The sequence below is a fragment of the Lactuca serriola genome, chromosome 7 (assembly GCF_051521515.1).
Source record: "Lactuca serriola cultivar US96UC23 chromosome 7, Lser_US96UC23_V15, whole genome shotgun sequence".
NCBI lineage: Eukaryota > Viridiplantae > Streptophyta > Magnoliopsida > Asterales > Asteraceae > Lactuca > Lactuca serriola.
In genome coordinates, this window is record NC_136414.1 from 135,371,498 (window position 1) to 135,394,842 (window position 23,345).

At 41.5% G+C, this 23,345-nt stretch overlaps 1 protein-coding gene across 1 annotated transcript; it reads right to left on the minus strand.

Moving 5' to 3' along the window:
- Positions 1 to 685: 685 nt before the first annotated feature.
- Positions 686 to 1,939, minus strand: LOC145063549 (glyoxylase I 4-like). The gene is made up of 3 exons (XM_079011144.1): positions 1,649 to 1,939; positions 1,134 to 1,468; positions 686 to 1,008 (listed from the first exon to the last, which is right to left on the minus strand). Exons 1-3 carry the CDS (start codon positions 1,858 to 1,860, stop codon positions 917 to 919), a joined length of 639 nt encoding a protein of 212 aa, XP_078867270.1. The 5' UTR covers positions 1,861 to 1,939; the 3' UTR covers positions 686 to 916.
- Between the last annotated feature and the right edge of the window lie 21,406 nt (positions 1,940 to 23,345).

Genomic DNA, 23,345 nt, shown 5'->3' on the forward strand with positions numbered 1-23,345 from the left:
ACACATGCCATATAGGTGCTGTGTGAAGGCATGGCAACTGGGAATACGGTGAGGGGGAACCATAAAACAAAATGAGAAACTTCATTTAGTACCTAAATGCATGCATAATAGTTAGTTGCTGAAACTAGGTGTAACCAAACCCGAATGCATTGGTTTTGCTATCGGCTTGGGTTCGGTTTTAAGCCAAAACCAACCATGCATACCCCTAGAATGCGTAAACCCTATTTTCAAAGATACTGACAAGTCTATTCATACATTGCTAGAAGTAATATTTTTAAATTTTTAACATTCTCGGAAAAAAATAGCTAATCTATAAAAAATAAAAAACGGAAGAGACGACAGAAGTTTTTTAAGATTATCATAAACCAACACAATATTCCCCACCAGGAGCCATATTTCTATTCAACGTACACTCAATCGTCAACACTGTTTGTCTTCTTGTTAGTTCTGAAATGTATCTTTCATTTATTAGAGTGGTTATGATATCATTTAATATTGTAATAATCAAAACAAATAATTAATGGATGGGGGACTACATGATCTATGATGATTGTATAATATAGAAACAATAATCGATCGCTCAAACCTAACGATTAATTAATCAAATGTATATAATATAGTTCACCAAAGGAGAAAAACAAGTCCAACAGGCATAGCATATTTATATCAATGACTTAAATAGGTGTGATAAAAAAAAATATATACATTAACATTTACTTACGTATTTGATTCGAAGAAAACAAATGCAATTTTTACAGAAGGGTTTGTGTTTCTTCTTCCACCATATATATTACACAATTACATACACAAATATTAAATTGATAACTCTCAATTTCTAAAGAAACATTCGGCAAACGATACAAAATTTCTTCCTCAAATCCAACTCACCCTTTAATTAATTTGATTTGGTTTGATCTTACAAGGAGATACCCATCATGTCTATTAAAAAGTTGTCCATCATCAACACTTCATCTTCTTCACAATTGTAATTCTTGGAGCTAATTTTCTCTGCATTTTTAATAATATGCCGAATTCAAATTAGATGTCATATATATACAAACAAGGTTTTACCGGTATTAACAAATATATATCAAACAATAGAGAAGTGTTTATTGTGAGGTTTTTGAAAGTACCATAGAAGGAGGATTCGCCATTTTTGATCTTTGAAGCTGCTGGGAGCTTCTTGAGGGGGCATGAGGTGATGGGAAGTACAGGAAGAACATGGCAGTTGCAGATCTCAATCATGTAACCATCTGGATCATGGAAGAATAACTGGTTCACCTCCACACCACCTTCTTTCACCACCGCTGTCACATACTTGATACCCAATCCCTCAAGTTTCTTGATTATGATATCCATATCTGTGCACTGAAACGAAATGTGGTTGTCTTTTGGATTGATCGCTGTTATTTTTGTAGGAGTCGTCTCCACTTCTAACAAATGTATTCCAATCCCATCGTTGAACAACCTTAATCACATCATCAACATTATTTGAGCATTCAAGGGTTTTTATAAAGATTTACATTTCAAACTATGACTTATCATGCATTTCAATTGATCCACTTAAATGTATCAGAAACTTCTACTAGATCCATGCATGAAATGAACTAAAAACAGGAATCATATTTACGGAAGAGATAATACTCACCAAGCACCTTCGAAGTCAAAGGAGGAAGGACGTCTAATAAGAACGAAACCCAGGACGTCACTGTAAAACTTGACGGATTTACGAACGGATTTGCAGATGAAGGAGACGTGATTTAGAGATAAAAGAGGCATCTTCTGCAATGAAGATGATGAAGCAAATAATGCGTCCTCCTCAATTATCTCTTTTCCACCATTAACAATATGTTTCGCCATTAGTGTTGACACTGACCCAAAAAGCAAATTGGTTTTGATTTTCGGAGTTGTAGTAGTTGTTGTCGTTGGGCTTGTTGAGAAAGCTCAGCGATTTATAGAAGAAATGTAAGTGGAGTGAACTGTCTACTATGGATAAAGATAAGATCTGTACGGTCAAATCCTACGTGTCGACACGTCATCCGTTTCTATGATTTTATATGACGTAATTACAAACCCACGTTGATTTCATGTTCAAATGCCGAGAGTATTGATGTTCATGGAAAATGAGGATGCGTTTGGTATGATTAGTAAATCAGCTTATCAACTTTTACTTTCTTATTGTTCATACGTTTCCACGTTTAATTTTTTATAATGAAGTTTTCTGGATTTTCTTATTTGTTGCTCAAGCGAGCACATTGCTCATCCATTTACATTAAATAAAGAGAAATTAAATATCCTTCTATCTTTATTCCTACAAATCCTTTTATTCAATTAAATGATGATACCTGTGATTTCAGTAAATTAAAATATCATTAAATACACATTAAATTTGACACATGTCATCATTTAATTTGGTAACAAGATTTGTAGGAACAAAAAGTACGAGAATATTTAATTTCTCATAAATATATGATTAGATATGAATTGTTAGATTTATCTATCTAATACCTCTTAGGTAAGATGAAAGTTCATTTATTGGATGATCTTAATTAGATATCATATAATATGAACTTCAGGATTTTTAGAACTTATGACATTCAATGTTGTCTTGATCTATTCGATTTACTCAAAAGGTTTATTTTATCTCTTTTAAAATATATTCCAATTCTTTGTCTGGATTTTGTATTATATTTGTAGTAGTTTGTAAAATTGATTGCATTGGATAGAGAAATCCAACGTGTGGCAAAAACAAAAATAATAATGTATTTTCTGTATTTGATATACATACACAACCATAAACACATGACAAAGTCACATATAGCCACACAAACACACACATCAACAACAGACAACATCACACATACTTAATAGACACACAAATTGCTGCAATAAGTTAAAGTAAGGCGTTAAAATGTTTGAAGTAGAGGGTCAAGTGCTGCGCCACGCAGCACACGTGCAACAGTTTTTAAGTCAGAACTCTTCTGAAAAACAAACAACTACGAAGGACCAAGTGTTGCGTGTGTGCTGCACGACGCAACAATAAGTGGTTAGAAGAAGTTTTTTTAAAAAACAAACAACATCTTGATTTTTCCTAGTTCATCAGAGTCATGGATGGGCAAAGTTTTGCAAAAAGACTATCTTCCATCACAATTAGTGTTAAAAGTTTGTTTGTTTCCATAGTTAAATTTGGAAGAATAAAAATGTCACACCCCCGAACCCGGACGACAGAAATGTCCGGGACGGATGATGTCATTGTATAGTATCATAATAATTAAATATAAATGAAACATAGCAACCAAACAACATACATTTAGATTTCAAACTTACATAGTTTACATAATTTGTTTGTTCATAAGTCACGCAAAAATGACAAAAAGGTAAATTCCATAATGCTGCATCACTTGATCTCAAAAGTGTTGAATTACCTGTTACTGATTCTCTGAGTATACAAGTCGTTTTGAAAATCGTCAACAATGAATGTTTGTGAGTTCATAAACATTTTTTTATGTAAAACGGCTTGTATCTGTTTTGGTTAAAAAGTTTTGTATGATTCTAGAAAATCTGATATTTTCTATAAAAGTGAGTTGTAAGTCTTACACCAAAGACTAGTAATGTATGTATGCATGACCTTTGTTTCCCTTACTTGTAATTGTAAATGCATGTTCCCAAAAAATCCAATATTTTATGACATATGAAAGACTGTATTCTTAAAAGCCCTAAGACCAGAAATGTAAGCCATAGTGTACTGAAAAATAGTATGTAGTTTTATTTTTAATAAAACAGGTGAATTGTAAGCTTCACGTAAACCAAGATAGTATTGTTAATCCCTATGTGAGTTATTATAACCATGTTTGATGTGACTGTTCTGCCTGTACGACGTTCTTCAGGCATCGAAATAGGTAAGATATTTGTCACCCTAGACCGGCCCCGTCTACTTGTAGCGAACAACTTAGGTATGGGGTTGTCAATCCCCGTATAGATCTATACACAACTATCTCGCTCTCCCTCCAAAAGACTCTAGTTATAATACATGACTTAAAATGTATGCTCGGTAGGTACGATGAAGTGAATGTGCACTAGAGCATTAACCGATTTATGCGAACTACGAATCCCTTTTTGTTGTATAACAAAATGATTTCACTATTTGAAATTTATGACAGTTATTTTATGACACGTGTTTTATGAGTTTCATGACATACGTTTTATCACATGTTTCTTATGGCACGCGAGCTAAACTGTCTCAATTTGTTTTGTATACCGTTTTGTGTAAACTATTTATAAAGCTTTATATAAATAGTCAATAATAAATATGCCTAGTAGTAACATATGTTGTGAAAATAACATAATATCCTTGGGCTTTAAACCATCAAAAATAGCGACAACATAGTTATGACTATTTTTACTAGAAAAGTTTATTTTCGGTAATAAAATCTCCAAAAATGTTGTGGTTTTGCATATCTCATATTTTTCTGGTTAAACTTTGCAAGTACAAAATTATTTACTTTGACCTACATTAATTAGTCACGATTTTTATGAAAAACATATGATGACTTTAAAATTTTTACAGTTATACAACTTTCATTTGTAATAGTAAAACATGTAAATACTCAATGAACACAACATTATGAACTTCTATACACATGTATTCTGATTTTTATGCGTGTAACAATTGATATCAACCATTATGTACACGAAATTGTTCCATAATCAACATAAAATCATGGTGCATGAAATTGTCCAATGGACAAACGCCTTTTAACTTGTAACAAGTTTATAAAACATGATTTTTATTTGTGTAAGCATGAAGTTTTCGACATCATATGCACAAATAATTCCATAAACAAGTTGGTGCATGTAAATATCCAAAGCGTAAATGAAACTTGACTTGTATTCCCCCCCCCCCCCCCCCCACCCCACCTCTCGCGCACCGCCGCCGAAAAGCATGAAAAACACGATAAAAAACTTGGGGGTATGAAGCTCACCTTGGTTATCTCGTGGATGGTAGAAGGAAAGAAAGGAGAAGTGGTTTCGAGCCTAGCCTTGCCCAAGCTTGAAGGACACTCGAAAATTGCTAGTGTTCTAAGGTAGTACACACAAAAATCTATGTGTAAACATGATGATCTTAACTTTTATATGTATTAAATCACTTGAGTTTTACAAGAAACTTACCAAAAATTCCTAGGACCAACCTTGAGTTAGCGTGCTTGGAAGAAAATGAGTTTTTTCTCGAGAGAAAAGGAGCTTGGAGTAAAAATGAAGTGGCAAGAGTGGGATATACCACTCTTCGGCCGCAAGTATTAATGGGAAAGGGGAAGAAAGGTGCATTGTTGCATGGGAGGTAATCTAGTGCATTTCATGGATGCATGGAAGGTAATTGCCCGTGTAGTGTTGAAATATGGTGGGTAATGCAATGTAAAGCTATTAGGTGGCACCATTTAGTCAAACTTTGGGTCTAATACCCCAAAACCGATTCTACATAACCAAGGGAGGGGTTTTCGGTTTTAGGGTGGCCGAAAACACCCTTCCTTAGGGTTTTCTGTCCATGTGATGTGGGCTTTCGGGTTTACTATGGCCCATTAGGGAGGGTTTTCAGCCTCAATATGGTCCAATAGAGGAGTTTTCGGCTAGAGGAAGCCCAAAGAAAAGGGTTTTCGGCCTACGGTAATTGTCTAAGAACTCTAAGCAAAGGGCCAAAAACTTGTTTTTGTTTAGCTACTGGATCAAATTTGGGCTTACATGAGGTTATTACAACTTGATTCTTATTGTATGCCTGCATGTACATATAACATTGCCATTTTTGAATTTCAATAGTTTAACGCAACAAGGTTACATAGAGGAATTGTTTGTACATGAATCACAATCTCAACCCTAAATTTGCTAGTTGTGACATCATCCCCCCGTTAGAGGGAATTTCATCCCGAAATCCATTCTAAATCGACTTTGAAGAAGTAGGGAAAAGATGTGGGTATTCTGCATCATCTAGTCTTCGCATTCCCAGGTGAACTCAAGTCCTCATTTGGCACTCCAACGGACCTTCACAATGGGGATGCGACTTTGTTTTGTTCGTTTCACTTCCCTGTCCATAATTTGAACCGGTTCCTCAACGAAGTGGATGTTCTCATTTATCGCAATCTCATCAAGTGGGATAATGAGATTTTTGTCAGATAGGCATTCCTTCAGGTTCGACACATGAAAGATAGGGTGTACATAGCTGAGCTCTAGTGGTAACTCATATCAAGATGAGTTCCCAATGACCTCTGAAGGGACTGCCAAAATCAAGAGGTAAATATATTATCCCTGTCAGAGATAATACATATCAGCACTCGGGTATTGCTGGTTGTTGTAGTAGACCCTAGGGCTTCTGATACTCTACCTTGACTTTGGCTCAAGTCAGACACTTGCTCACGTAGGTAGCAGTTTTAGCTTTCATATTTTCCCACCAATAATGTTGTTTGAGATCCAAGTACATTTTATCCGATCCTGGATGGACGGAGTACTTCGTTTTGTGGGCTTCATTCATGACCACGTCTCTGAAACCACCAAATTTTGGGGTCCAGATTCGGTCCATGAGGTAGTAAGCTCCGTCTTCTTTGATCATAAGGTTCTTATCCATCCACACAAGGCTTTGTTTTCCATATTTTATGGCTTTAGGGATTCTAGTTGAGCCTCTTTAATTTGCGAAGACAAGTGGGAATGGATGGTCATTGTTAGCGTTCTTACTCGGCGACCCGAGTATTCCTTCCAACTTAGGTCATCTGCCACTACGTTGGCTTTGCCCGAATGGTAACGGATCTCGCACTCATAATCGTTCAGCAACTCAACCCATCTCTGCAACCTCATATTTAGATCCTCCTGGTTTAGAATATGCTACAGACTTTTATGATCGGTATAGATGGTGTACTTCGTACCGTAGAGGTAGTGCCTCCAAATTTTCAGTGTGAATACGACTGCTCCCAGCTCCAGATCATGCGTGGTATAGTTCACCTCGTGGTTCTTTAGTTGTCTTGACGCGTAGGCTATGACTTTTCCGCGCTGCTTGAGTACACAACCTAATCCCAGATTAGATGCGTCACAATAAACCACAAAGTCTTCTGTTCCTTCTAGGAGTGTCAAGAAAGGGGCACTGTACAGAGCTTGTTTCAAGGTTTAGAAGGCAGGCTCTTGTTTCTTCGCCTAGATGAAGGGTACACCCTTCTGCGTTAAGGCGGTGAGTGGCTTGGTGATCATTGAGAAATTTTGTATGAACCTCCTATAGTAACCAACGAGACTTAAGAATTGTCTAATCTCCGTTAGGGTTCTTGGAGTTGTCCAGCCTTGAATTGCTTTGACCTTGGAGGGGTCCACATGTATTTCCTCTTCACTGACCACATGACCTAAAAAATCCACTCTGTGGATCTAGAACTCGCATTTGAAGAACTATGCGTACAACTTCTCCACCCTTAGTGTTTCCAGAACCTACCACAGTTGCTGATTATGTTCTTCCTTGCTTTGTGAACAGACGATTATATTATCGATAAATACAATCACGAAGTTGTCAAGATAGGGTCAACATAATCGGTTCATCAGGTCAATAAATGTTGCAGGTGCATTCGTCAGACCGAAAGGCATTACCACAAACTCATAAGGACCGTAGCAAGTTCGGAAGGCAGTCTTGGGAATATCTTCTTCTCAGACCCATAGTTGGTGGTACCCAGGCCTTAAATCTATCTTTGAGAAGTAACTTGCTCCTTGTAACAGGTCAAATAGATCATCGATCCGGGGAAGAGGGTATTGATTCTTGACGGTGAGCTTGTTAAGTTCGCAGTAATCGATGCACATGTGAAACGACCCATCTTTCTTCTTTACGAATAAGACCAGAGCTCCCCAAGGAAAGAAGCTTGACCTTATAAACCCCTTGTCCAGGAATTCACTCAATTGACTGGAAAGCTCTTGCATTTCTGCAGGAGCTAATCTATATGGCGTTTTGGCGATTGGTGTGGCTCCGGGTATCAAGTCAATTCGAAATTCGACTTGTCATTCGGGAGGTATTCCTAGAAGGTATTCAGGAAACACGTCTGAAAAATCGCACACTTCCAAGATGTCCTTGATGTTCTTTTCCTCTTTCTTCTTATCTACTACATGAGCTAAGAAGGCGCAATTCTTCTTGTGTAAACACCTTTGTGCCTTGATACACGAGATGAGGCAAAGGTTCACACCGGGATTGTTGCCATATATAACTAGGGTTTCATTGTTGGATAGGTGAAGGAGAATGACCTTCTTATAGCATATAATATCAGTATGGTGAGGGCTTAACCAATCCATGCCAATGATCACATCAAAACTCCTTATGTTAACTTGCATTAAGTCGATTTTAAAGGAGTGGTTATTTAAGGTTAATGTGCACCCTATGAATATGTTGTTTGTTTTTATGTTTTCCCATTATCCATTTCCACAGTAAATGTTTCGTTTAATGTTTGAGGATTTTGGTTGAGCAGGGGTTTAAACTTATGACTCACAAAGCATCTTTCTGCCCCAGTATCAAATAATATGCATGCATAAGTGTTTTTGAGGAGAAACGTACCAGTGACCACTGCGGGATCCTTCACTGCCTCCTCATGTCTTATTGCTAGGACTCTTTCCATTCCTCCTGTGTTTTTGTTGTTGGACTTTGAACAATTTCTTTTGTAGTGACCTGTTTCTCCACACCTATTGTAACAACGTAAATTTTCAAAACAATTTTTTTTATTTCTTTAAAACATAATTACATTCAAGACAAACCATAAAATCCAATGTAACATAGTCATAATACAAAACATATCAATCCCAAGATCAAGCATATCCAAATCCACCTGTGTGTGTGTGTGTACGAGTCATGCCGGCGCCTTCCCACGGTCCTCACTAGTACCTGAAACACATTACATATAAACACTATAAGCAAGAAGCTTAGTGAGTTCCCCAATATACCACTTACACACATACGCCTTTCCAGTCCATACTCCACACGACCTTCCGGTCCATGTGTCTCAGGGGACTTCCGTCCCAACCCGGTAAACCTTTCGGTCCTCACCGTGTCGACCTTCCGATCCATAAATCCCCGACTTTTCGCTCCACATCATAATGCCTTACGACCCATATCAAGCATAGCATACATATCACATACATAGCGCATACGAAACAGGAAACTCATATCATACAATGCATATATCTCATAGCATACCAGACCTTCCGGTCACACATAGGTACCCTTCCAGGTACAATATAGTGAGAAGACTCACCTCGTATGATGTCTAGAATCTCACGTACTAGATATCTCTGAATCTCGAAACGACGACCTAGCCTCGCCTAATCACAACAAATAATCATTCCAAATCATTAGCGGCTCTCAAGGCTATGCTACACCCCTTTCTACAATCCCACAGAAGGGTAAACGACCATTTTACCCCTCCCTGACTCATGTAACGACCATAAAATTCCAACCAATTTAAACTTTTTAAAAACAACCCATTTTCTTAATATTATTACAAAAAGGTTTTCAATATAATTATGATCAGAGTCTTCCCAGAATCACATCATAAAACATATTCATGAGGAGCGATACGATCACGCCTTCGCCTTGCCATGGTCTCCTGAAGAACCTGAAAAACATTAAACCACGACTGTAAGACCGAAAGCTTAGTGAGATATCCCCAAAATACCAACCACATATACCATACACGCATAACATGCCCTATCATATCCGATCACAGAACAACCATGCACTTCGGGTCTACTGTGTGACTGGTCCGCCGCACCGGCCAACAGTCCACCTGGTCCACCCTCCAAGTCTAGCCATATATATCGAGTCTACAGTGTGATTGGTCCTTCCGCTCCGGGCCTTCAATCCACCTGGTCCACTCTCTGAGTCTACAGTATGACTGGTCCGCCTGCACCGGGCCTTCAGTCGGCCTGGTCCACTCTCTGAGCCTCGACACGTCTGGTCCGCCCTCTTGGGGCCTACAGCATATCCCGACCGCTCGCTAGGCCTTCGGGACAACCGGTCCACCCTGGGTATCTTGGCCTACAACACAAAGCAGGACCGGCCTCAACCCAACTCCAGTCCAACAACCATGTGCACATAAACATACAATCATATAACAATTCACAGTCAACAAGCCGATCTAGCAGATCACATAACATATCATCATCCTAACCAGGATACTGACCTAACCGGTCACTAGCATAGCATCATCCTACATAACAGGATACCGACCTTAACCAGGTCTCTAACATAGCATCATCCTACATAGCAGGATACCGACCTTAACCAGGTCCCTAACATATACCATCCTAGCTACCAGGATGCAACCATATCAAAGCAATAACATAACAACAAATACCCGGATCTCAATCTGATAAAGGGCCGGCCTTGGTGCCTTAGACCCTGTTGATATAGTGGAGGATAACTCACCTTGCCACTGCCGAAACTCTGAACTGAAGAAGCAGATTCTCGAATCACCGACTTACCGAAAATCCCGAACTAGCCAACATAGCACAAATAATCATTAGGCTAAGCACAATACCCTTCCAAGGATAAATTGACCAATTTACCCTTAACTAATTCCGGACCAACACTGGATAAGCTCTCGAGCCCACTAATGGCTCAAAGACCAAAAGTCCGAAGCAAAGCCCACTATTGGCCCAATTTACTAAATTGGACCCACCTCACCAAATGGGCCTAGACCCATGGTCCATAACAACTAATGGCCCCCCAATACTCTATCCATAATGTCCAGTCACGGCCCAAAATCCAGCAGCCCAATCCCTAAGGCCCAATAATGAAAAACCCAACAGAGGGAGTACGCTGGGCGTACCCTCCTTTGTACGCGGAGCGTACACGCTGACTCGCAACTGGGGATCGGGGCACTGACCCACTACGTGGGGCGTACTCCTAAGTTACGCGGGGTGTAACTTCGCTGCTCATTAAGTCCACATAACTTCTTAATGGCTTAAGCTCTTAAGCCCAAACTTCAGATCCTTAGGCCAAATATGCCTAAGATTCATAAAGTCTCAAACTTTATCACTTAGGACGTCCATAAAGCTCTTAATCCAAGGTCTTAATCCATTAAGACCTACATATCTCACACATGGAACAACCACAGCCCTTGGGACCTCATTTTTCTCACTCAAGACCTCTCCAAAGGTCTGAAAGGACAGATAATCTCGACCAACTCAAAACATGCATCAAGATGAGGAATTTTGGGACAAGAATGATGTCAAAACTTCACAACACTTAGATCTATGCAATATAAATGACAAGCAAGAAGCTTTATACCTCAGATAGGCTCCAAAGGATGATATCTTTCCAGATCTATAAGCTCCAGCCACTCAACTCCTTCTTTGAAAACTTCCTCTTTCTTCTTCTAGCCTCTCATTTGCCAAAATAAGCTTTCCTAGGCCAAACACACCCAACAATGGAGGTGGAACGGCTATCTAGGGTTTCTGAGGTTAAGAGAGAGCTTATGGAGGCTAGGGTATGAACCAACATGTTCCTTATATAGTGGCTGACCCTAATTTTAGGGTTTTAGAACTCTGAGAGTACGCTGGGCGTACTCAACCTTGCACCCGCGTCACTCACTCAATTACGCTGGGCGTACTCGGCGTGTCCCCAAATTTCATATTTGGCCCTCTTTTTCCACTTTTCCCACAAGATGACCAAAATACCCTTCCTCTTAACTCCCGGGGACTCACAATTAAGTACTCTTAGGAACGGGACGTTACAATTCTCCCCCGCTTAAATTAGGCTTCGCCCTCGAAGCCTGCGACAACTCTACTCCAGGACTTCTCCCACAATGCACCACCTGGCATTAACCAATCCAGGTTCCTTAAGACACACCCTTCGAAGTCCGAAACTCAACCTTCCCTTTTCTTGCGGTGTTCTGACCACTGCCTTAAGCCGACCACCGACTTCACCCTTTGATAACCACACTTATCAGATTCTACACTTATCAACCGAGTACCACTCCATGGAACTTTTCTCGATCCTGATCACAACAATCACTTGACTCTTACGAGCTAGATATAACCCTGAACCACCGGGTTCCCGATCCGAGTCGAACTCTATCCACTCCATACTGACAGAATGACACATTCTTCAGCCTTAGAGCAACTCCCATGAGTTCTCCTCTAGAAATCGCATGCACATGCTGAACTAGCTCTAGCACCCTCGGGATGGGAAAACCCATCAGACTAACGACACCTCCAAACATCCCCCAGGATGAATCATCACTACATACACAATTCCTTGATCAGAATCAACTGGGAATCCAAGACTCCATCCCAGCATCCTTTCCGAGCCTCTTGGCTCTACCCCCGCGGAAATCCTTCTGCAACCTCAATAGACATCCCATCCGGATGTGATTTCATACCACTGCCGCAATCACGCTGCTCAATGACCATAATTGGATCACTCCAATCATAACTCTGCACTGCCGCTTTCACTTCCGTGAATTTACACTCCCTCTCGGAGCTACATTCCTCTCTCTTTCCTTATCAAGGAAATCCACTTGGCCGCCTTGTCACTACGACATGTGCCACGGTGCTCGCCCAACGCTACACCACTTCCCTATAGCATAATCGCTATCCATGCAACACACATGCTCTGAATCTGCTCGCAAGGACTCTCGAGTCCATGCACTATCTCCACTAATCGAGATCAATACATGGGGCCAGACCTTCTAATGCTAACACATCGCGACATACTCAATCCATTTCCTCGAACCGATCTAACAATACCCGCAGAGTCTTTAGCATGACTGGACCGCCTTACCAGGCCTTCAGCCAATCTGGACCACTCTCAGAACCTTCAGCCAATCTGGACCGCCCTCCAGGGCCTTCAGCCTGGCTGGACCGTTCTCCGAGCCTTCAGCCTGATTGGTACGCCTACTGGCCTTCAGTCTACCCGGACCGCTCAACTAGCATTCATCCTTCCGAGTTATCTTTCCGGGAAATCCTCCCATGCATAGTCTTCTAGCCGCCTAGGGGTTCCGAACTCTATCTCCATCATACATACTCAATCCCGGCCTGGTCCCAGGCACTCTACAATCAAATACCCTTGGTCTGTATCCCACCCCGCAAGCCTGCCACTTACTCATACCAGCCTACGCTCTTGGCTGACAGAAACACTACTGAATCCCAAGCAGCTAAACAACCTCCAATGCTCATCGATCTTCCGGAGAATTTTCCACTTCTCCCCCACTTATAACACTGACTATCAACCACCGGTCGTCATCACCGACCTCCCTCAACAACCCTACACAACACAAACACAAACACGCGAACTGATTCCCACTAGCACTAGCAACCTTCACAAAATCACATATCAACACTGATCATCCCGAGCTCGAAAGAAACTCGATCTTCAGCTAACCCCTCCTCAGACTGCAGATGCTACCCGACATTCAGACCAAACGCCATATTTCCACTAATAACCCTCAAAGAACAACGAATACCACACCGAAAACCACACAATGAGACTAGCAGATAAATAATACTCCACAATAATCACAAGATAACAAGATATCAAGAAGGAAACATACCCGCAGCTGCATCCGGCACTGCTCTGACCTCCTCTGCTGTAAGCTGAAAAGCACGACCCTGAGCCCTTGGGGGCTCTGCTCCACCCTGACCTCCACCCGTGATCCTCAAAGTGGCCGGTGCTGGAGCCTGCACCGGTCCTGCAGCAAGCTGTGGACAGTTGACCCTCAAATGTCCAACCTGATGACAATGATAACAAATCCTCAAATCTCGAACCGGCGCTGACTACCGACAATCCCTCTCATAATGCCCCTCCTTTCCGCACTTGCGACATGCACCACCGGACCTACAAACTCCGGTGTGACCCTTCCCACAAGCGTGGCTGCTCTGATCTCCCACCCTAGAATCAACGGTCTTGGACCGTTTCGGTGCCGACTGCGACTGCACCGGAGCCTGCCTTAGCTTACGCAACTGCAACTCAATCTCCAACTCACGCCGCCTGGCGGCCTCCTGCAACTCCAACAAAGTCTCGCACCTCTGCGTAGACACAGACTGTCTGATATCTCTCTTGAGCATACTCAGATATCGAGACATCTGAGCCTGCTTGGTAGCGAACTCAGGGCAAAACATCGCCCTCTCAGTGAACATCCTGGTGATCTCCGTCACCGACTCCGAACCCTGCTTCAGCTCAAGGAACTCCTGAGCCAATCTCTCCCTCTCAACCCACGGAACATAACGAGTGCTGAACATTTCTCTGAACTGATACCATGAAACCACAGCCCTCTGCGCATCTGAATATGACCCCGTGGTCAATCTCCACCAATCCTTCTCCCCGAGCCTCAACAGGTTCAGAGCACACCTCACCCTCTAATCAGCAGGGCATGAACACGTGAAGAAACACCCCTCCACGTCCGACAACCACCTCATAGCAACAATCAGGTCCTGAACCCCATGAAAGGTAGGAGGATTCGTATTATCAAAGTCCCGATACTGAAAACCTCGACCAGCTCCTCCCCCTGCCGCTGCTACAGCTGTTGTAGCCGCCGTGGCAGCCGTCTCAGTGAGAGCCGCATAGCGCTCATCAAAATACTCAACCATGGCGGTCTTGATCGACCCAAACAGTTCTGGCAACTCAGCCCGGAACAACGCATCAACCTCATCATGCAGGATCTCAAGAATCCTCGCATCCAACTCGCACGTGCTCATCTGACCAATAACCTCGGGTGGTACTGACCTGCCCGGAACTCCCTCTCCTGCTCCCGATCCTGACCCGGATCCACTCCCAGCATGCCTCGGAATCTCCATACTGAAAAACACCACAAAATCTCAGATTCTTCCCACTATCCCGGGAACCAACTCTCAATCCAACCTTAGAGGTCATGGTTTCCCTGATACGTGTATGGGTCCTGTGCTTTCAGTAGTATGGGCCCATACTACCTTCCACACCTACTCATATTTGTATGAAGTACTACCACAACACCCTAGTGAAAACATACAAAACAAGCGCTCAACCCTCACTACTAGAGGAACACTGGAGATCTCCCACAAGGAAACCCTAGGCTAACAGGCATCATAAATCAGGTAACATTATCATGAAATCCTGAAGATCCCTAGCCTAGCACTAGCATGCTGTTCTATCAAAGCTCAAAAACAAATATCATGTATGGTATTTTGGGGTTACTTACTGGCTCCAGCTGATCGTACCTCCGCATCCTCCTTTACCCATTTTGAAAACCATTTTAAATTCTCTTTTGAAAACCCTCCTCGATTTGAGACTGGAGTCACACGAATGTTCCTCCAATTCACTCAAACCAAGGTTCTGATACCAACTTGTAACGACCATAAAATTACAACCAATTTAAGCTTTTTAAAAACAACCCATTTTCTTAATATTATTACAAAAAGGTTTTCAATACAATTATTATCGGAGTCTTCTCAGAATCACATCATAAAACATATTCATGAGGAGCGGTACGATCACGCCTTCGCCTTGCCACAGTCTCCTGAAGAACCTGAAAAACATAAAACCACAACTGTAAGACCGAAAGCTTAGTGAGATACCCCCAAAATACCAACCACATATACCATACACGCATAACATGCCATATCATATCCGATCACAAAACAGCCATGCACTTCGGGTCTACTGTGTGACTGGTCTGCCGCACCGGCCAACAGTCCACCTGGTCCACCCTCCGAGTCTAGCCATATACATCAAGTCTACAGTGTGATTGGTCCGCCCGCTCCGGGCCTTCAATCCACCTGGTCCACTCTCTAAGTCTACAGTATGACTGGTCCGCCCGCACTGGGCCTTCAGTCGGCCTGGTCCACTCTCCGAGCCTTGGCACGTCTGGTCCGCTCTCTTGGGGCCTACAGTATATCCGGACCCCTCGCTGGGCCTTCAGGACAACCGGTTTGCCCTGGGTATCTTGGCCTATAGCACAAAGCAGGACCCGCCTCAACCCAACCCCAGTCCAATAACCATGTGCACATAAACATACAATCATATAACAATTCACAGTCAACAAGCCGATCTATCAGATCACATAACATATCATCATCCTAACCAGGATACCGACCTAACTGGTCACTAGCATAGCATCATCCTACATAACAGGATACCGACCTTAACCAGGTCTCTAACATAGCATCATCCTACATAACAGGATACCGACCTGAACCAGGTCTCTAACATATACCATCCTAGCTACCAGGATGCAACCATATCAAAGCAATAACATAACAACAAATACCCGAATCTCAATCCGATAAAGGGCCAGCCTTGGTGCCTTAGACCCTGTTGATATATTGGATGATAACTCACCTTGCCACTGCCGAAACTCTGAACTGAAGAAGCAGATTCTGGAATCTCCGACTCACCGAAAATCCCAAACTAGCCAACATAGCACAAATAATCATTAGGCTAAGCACAATACCCTTCCAAGGATAAATTGACCAATTTACCCTTAACTCATTCCGGCCCAACACTGGATAAGCTCTTGAGCCCACTAATGGCTCAAAGACCAAAAGTCCGAAGCAAAGCCACTATTGGCCCAATTTACTAAATTGGGCCCACCTCACCAAATGGGCCTAGACCCATGGTCCATAACAACTAATGGGTCCCCAATACTCTATCCATAATGTCCAGTCACAGCCCAAAATCCAGCAGCCCAATAACAGCCCAATCCCTAAGGCCCAATAATGAAAAACCCAACTGAGGGAGTACGCTGGGCGTACCCTCCTTGGTACATGGGGCGTACACGCTGACTCGCAACTGGGGATCGGGGCACTGACCCGCTATGCGGGGCGTACTCCTAAGTTACGCGGGGTGTAACTTCGCTGCTCATTAAGTCCACATAACTTCTCAATGGCTTAATCTCTTAAGCCCAAACTTCAGATCCTTAGGCCAAATATGCCTGATATGTGCATAATTAGTTCATATTAAGTATACATTTTTATTTATTTATTAGCTAAATTATTGCATTTTATGGACAAAAGGTACTTAAAAGTGTTTGAATTATGTTTTCAGTCCAAAAATGAAGCCCGGAAGCGAAAGGAAGCGGGAGAAACAGTTAGGAGTTCGAGAATGGAACAAAGAAGAAAAACATTGAAAAAAGCACCTACTCGGCGAGTAGGGTCGACTACTCGGCGAGTCCGATTGAAGAATCGAGAAGATAAAGACTCGGGATCCCAGAGAGTTATCACAATACGGGGAATGTGAGATGGACTCGACGAGTCGCCACCTGACTCGACGAGTCGATTCGTATATATAAAGATAACTCCACAGAACGATATGGAGGAATTCTTGGACGATTCAGAAGAGTTTTGCTGCGATTATGAAGTCAGAAAAAACCCTAGAAGACGAAGTCATAAGCTAGAATTCAACCCCAAAGGAGAATTGAGGCAAATTTCATCATTCCACTTACTCTTTTGTTTTGTCATTATGGTTAAACAATTAGACTCTGTTTGTTTGTTGTTATTTACTTCAATTATGAGCTAAAACCTTTAGACTTCTGTTTTGGGAAACAAAATTGATAATATGGTTTGATTGATTGGTAGGATTAATTCTAAGTTGGTGAATTTTGTTATTTTAGCTTGCTAAAGAACCTTGTGTGTGAATAATAATTAATTTTCTGTTAATAGGGAGATAATTGATTAGCATGAACATCTATTGATTATCAACCTCATATGCTATGTGATCACTATGCCATATGTCTAGGATTAATGAACATGAAACTAGAGTTAATAAGAAAATTGAGTAAATTCATGTGCAAGCTTGTGTGATGACCATCAACAAGAAGTTAATTAAAAGATTAAATTAGTTAACTATTGTAAGTCTAAAATAATCCGAATAATTAATCTAGTAAATCTAATTAAATTAGACAACTGGCCACTGTTTAAGTTAGTTTATTTGCTAAGGATTAGTGTAGTGAATGCGAATCTAATCACTTGAATCGGTAACCAACAAAAGAATTAATCCATTGCACCATTACCTTGAAATCAACCATAAGATCAATTAAGTTGAACTAAACAGAAGTTCCTTCCTAATTATTTAATCTAGTTAATTCTTTGTTTTCTTGTTTTTAAATTAGTAATAGTTAGCAAGTTTCTAGTCTTGTAAAACTAGAGAAAACCCCTACTTACTAATTAACTTAGATAAAATTAGTTTTTAGTTTTAATTTTCCGTTCCCTGTGTTCGATACCCTACTTATCCAACTATATCACAATTGATAGGTTCACTGCCTTTTGTGTGTTATTTGATAATTAAAAGTAGGTTTAAAACTAAGTGAGTTTGCACACATAAAGTTTTTGGCGCCGTTGCCGGGGAACGGTTCTAAAATTAGCATTAAATTCTAGTTTAATCGATCCTTTGTGTGGGATTTATCTTGCACAAAGTTATTTAAAAAGTAATTCAGTAAGTAGAATTAGTTTCAATAAAATTCCGTTTTTAGAATAACTAGAATTTTTTTTTTGTTTTTGCCTTGAACTCGCCGAGTGCATTCGTGCAGACTCGGCGAGTACATCACTGTTTCAGCTTTAATTTTTTCGTTTTTTGTTCTTTTTACGCGTTTTTTTTGTTTTGTTTACAGTTGTTTCATGACCGGAGGATCTGATACACCTCTGGTCCCTCCTTTTGAAGACCCGGAATCCGCACTAAGAAGGAGCAAAGGCAAAACCGTTGGAGAATCCACTTCTTCAAAGAACTCACCACTCAAAAACTTAAAGTCCGTTTTCAGCAAGAAGAGGAGCAGCAAAACAGGAGCATCCAGTGCCTCGTTGACAATTGAAGACCCAGTTCAAGAAGATATCGAGTACGAGACCGAGGAAGAAGAAGAACCCACATACGAGCACGACTCTGGATTGGAAGACGATTTAGCTATCACTATGGCTAATATCGATGAAGTCCCTATAGGGGAATGGAAGAAGAGGATGCGCGATGACACCGGGCCGGGACTTGTGCAGCCCGCAATTCGCGCGACCGCTACTTTCGAACTAAAAGGCCATATTCTCGCTCAACTCAAGGAGATTCCTTTTTACGGGAAGGATCACGAAGACGCCTACAAGCACTTGGACGAAGTGAATGATGTGGCCGACTACTTCAATGTACCGAATGTTCCACACGAGACCCAGCTTCTTCGCATGCTTCCAGTCATGTTTAAAGGAGCTGCAAAAGATTGGCTAAAGTCACTTCCTCCCGGACCGGTCACCACATGGGCCAAGATGAAAGAAGAATTCATAGACCATTTTTGCCCGCCCTCCAAAATAGCCAAGCTAAAGAAAGCCATTGCCAACTTCGAGCAACAACCCGAAGAATCTCTTTATGAAGCTTGGGAAAGGTACAAGAGCTTGCTTAGAAATTACCCACACCATGACCTTAATAGCCAACAAGAGGTCTCCATTTTCTATGATGGAGTCAATGTCACTACAAGGCAATTGCTCGATTCCCAAGGCCCGCTCACGAAGAAGGCGCCCCCGGTAATTAAGGAGTTAATCGAAGAATTCTCTAAGCACTCTAGGCAATACCACAATCCAAGAAACAAAGTAAGTCGGGGAGTAGTGAACTCGGCAAATGATAGCATGGCGGCAGTGATAGCTAAGCTTGATAGTCTTGATAGAAGAATGACAAAAATGGATCAAACAATCCATGTTATTAGGGTGGGATGTGAAAATTGTAGAGGGCCCCATCTCACAAGGGATTGTGATTTGGATGAGAATGGAAATAAGAAAGCTCAAGTCTTCTATTCAAGTGGCGATCGATACGACGAAAATTGGTGAAAACCTAAGAAGGAATGGCTCCCATACGAAGAGTATAAGAAGGCTAAGGAGGAAAAATACAAGCAGAAGGAGAGGGGACTATATCAAAAGGAAGAACCAGTAGAAAAGAGAACCGATTTAGAAGAATTATTCACTAGATTCATAGCCGCATCCGAAAAGAGACACAATGATCACGATGCTGCAATCCACGAGACCAGAAATATGCTAAGGAATCAGCAGGCATCCATTCTCAACATTGAGAAACAGCTGGGACAGCTTGCGCATCAAGTGAATGATAGAAGACCGGGTCAACTTCCAAGTAACACCGAACCCAATCCAAGAATGGAGAATGTTAGTGCAATAACCTCCAGCAAGGAAGAAATATTCACAGATGCACCGAGAATCTCCAAGAGGAAGGCAGAAAAGGTAGAAGAAGCGGCTCCAGCAAAACCCGATCCAACTCGCCGAGTCACTCCATTGGACTCGACGAGTCTATGCGTAAATGACAAACTGTCAGTCCTTTAAAGCCATATAATCCTCCTTTGCCATACCCAATCAAAGCCATGCCGGTGGAAAAAGTTGAAGCATATAGAACCTTCATGAAGCATGTTAAAGCCCTACAAGTTAATGTGCCATTTGTGGAAACGATGCCCCAGACACCCAAATACTTCAACTTGCTAAAAGGTCTTTTTGCTGCTAGGAAAGATTTGACTGAAGTCGCGGAGATGCTATTGAGTGAGCTACCCGAAAAGAAGGGCGATCCGAGGAATATTATAATTCCGTGCCAGTTTGGTAATGAAGTTGTCACCCAAGCATTGACCGACTCAGGTGCAAGCATCAATATGATGCCTTTCTCTTTCTTTAAGAGGTTGAATTTACCGGAGCCAAGACCGACAAAATATGAAGATCCATTTGGCAGACAAGACAATAATTCATCCACAAGGCGTTTGTGAGGACCTCCTTATTAAAGTCGACAAGTTTATATTTCCGGTAGACTTCGTGGTTGTTGATATGGAAGAAGACCCCGAAATTCCAATTATTTTGGGGAGGTCATTTTTAAACACCGCTTGTGCTTTAATTGATGTATGTGAGTCTACATTAATGTTGAGGGTGGGTGACGAGTCCGTAATATTTAAACCTATACCAGAAGCCAAGCAAGAAGAGGAAAGAAAAGAAAATATCTCATTTATCCATTTGGATGATGAGATATTACAAAAAGAACTTGCACTTTTGCAAAAAGAAGATCCAAGAAAGTTTCTGCTACATTATGGAGAGGATGGAGATGTTAACAAGGACTTGCAGGAGTTAGAAAAGCTACTGGAAGGAGCCGACTCAAAAAACACCCAAGAAATGATGGAATACGATCAGACTCGCCGAGTCACTTTACTGGACTCGACGAGTCTAATCGAATTTGATAACAACTTGGACGATTTAGATCTGCTTGTTGCTAGTTTTCTGCATATTCTGGATTTGGATATTTTTCATGATTCTTTAGAAGAACAAACAACAGGAGGAGAAATGGAAACGGAAGTTCAACACGCCGATGTAGCATGTCTTGATGCAATCCCGCTTGAAGATGGGGTGAGCACAGAAAAAGAGGGGGAGGCAAAGGAAAGGAGGATGGAAGCTGATCAACCATTCATTACCAAACCTAGAGCACAAACTTTCACAAAATACGAAGTAATTAAGTTTAAAGAAAAGGAGGTGCAAGAGAAGATGAAAAAGAATGGGGTGAAGAAGAAGAAGAGAAAAAGGGAAGCCAAAGCAGCTGAGGATGATGCTGTGAAAAAGAAGAGAGATGAATTAAAAAGGGCTTATAAAAAGAAGATTCACGCTTACAAGACAAAGTACAAACCACAAAAGATTAGGCGTGCATTCCCGATACCGGAAGATGACGAAACGTAGATGGGAAGGAGTCCAGCTAATGACTCCTTAAAAAGAAGTGCTTGGCGGGAGGCAACCCGTTGTTTAGAGTTTGCTTTCTTTTACCTTTTTAGTTTTGCTTGATTTTTTTCTTTTTTAGAATTTTCATCTTCCAAATCATCGGACATGTCTGCTTGAGAGTGTGCATGGACTAAGTGTGGGGTGAAATGAAATTTTTTCTAAATAAATGACAAAATTTTAAAATTTTTGAATTGTTTGCAAAAGACTCGCCGAGTCTGACCATGACTCGACGAGTCCATATAGATTTCAGAAAAAAATGGCATCGCGACCAGACTCGCCGAGTCTGACCCTGACTCAACGAGTCGGTATTATTCACAGAAAAAAATAATAAGAAGAATTACTTTTACAACTGGTAACTAAGGTTTTAACCCTAAAAGAATCAGTTTTTTTTACCCACTCGCCGTGCGCCTCTCTCTCAATTCTCTCTCAAGAATTCATCTTCCTCTTCATTGTTCTTCAAATTTTTCAAGTTCCATTGCAAAAGGTAACTAATTTCTTCCTCTTTCCTGTTAAAAGCATGATTCTAAGATTATCTATGATGGAAATTGCATAGAAAAACCCGATTTTGAAAAATAGTAAATTTCTAGGGTTTCGATTTTTCATGAATTATGATGTTTTGCATGCTTATTCTTGCCTAATACCTTATAAACATGTGCCTAGACAAAACCCTTGAAGTAATTTTAAAATTTCATGGTCCAATTTAGACCGACCCGCCGACTAACTCGTGTAGTTCTTGCGACTCGCCGAGTCGTCCATGGACTCGACGAGTCGAGTCGGGGAACACGTGCATGACTTCTTTTAATTATAATATATGTTTCTGGGTTTTGTATCTTTGTTTTGCAGAAATAATGTTCAACAGGGGCACAATTCTAGTGGACACCAAGGGGACTTTCCTTGGTTGAATTTCCCACAAATCGAGTCCGCTTCAACGATGCGGAAGTGGAAGAAGAAGTTGGCCGACATAAGGAAGAAAGAAATTTACGTGCCCAATAGGATAGATTGGGATTGCTTGCAAAGTGTACGCTATGAAGAGGAGTTAGCTCCTTATGTTTTAAAGGAGTTTACCCACAAAGGAGAAACGATGATTTGTGAGGGGTGGATTCGGGTCTTTCGAATTCAAGAGCCGGTGTATTTGGAGCTATGCCTAGAGTTCTTATCCACGGTATCTTTCACGGGGGGAGTGGATTGTTATCACCCAACAAGTTTTAGTTTCTGCCTTGGGGGTGAATTTCATCAATGTTCTGTGCTCGACCTTGCCTGTCGATTGGGAATTTATGACCAGCCCTTGGTCTCAACAACTATCTTTCGGGCCTTTTTGGAGCAATCCCACATGGTGTTTCCCGATGGAGTGACGAGCACGGGTTGGTGGAACACGATTGGCAACAAAGTTTATATTCCGAAATCGGCACAAGAGGGGAGCATTCGATCGCCTACACACCGCCTTATTCATCGTCTCATTTCATCCACTATTAACCAAAGGAAGGATGATGACGAGGTTTCTAACCTTGATGTCTTCTATTTATGGAGCATTATCACACCTGACATTTTTTGCAATATTCCTTGGTGTTTGGCTTCATATCTATCGGAGGGTGCGGTCAAGGATCGCAAAACTTCTCGAATTAATGGTGGTATGTTTGTCACCAGGCTAGCCAACT

What these genes read in the sequence shown, in the direction of transcription:
- LOC145063549 (XM_079011144.1), bottom strand. Translation starts at nt 1,860, where the DNA reads ATGGCGAAACATATTGTTAATGGTGGAAAAGAGATAATTGAGGAGGAC. An exon ending in TTTGACTTCGAAGGTGCTTG is followed by an intron (nt 1,469 to 1,648) that starts GTGAGTATTATC and finishes GATGTGATTAAG; the next exon opens with GTTGTTCAACGATGGGATTG. An exon ending in TGGCGAATCCTCCTTCTATG is followed by an intron (nt 1,009 to 1,133) that starts GTACTTTCAAAA and finishes TTAAAAATGCAG; the next exon opens with AGAAAATTAGCTCCAAGAAT.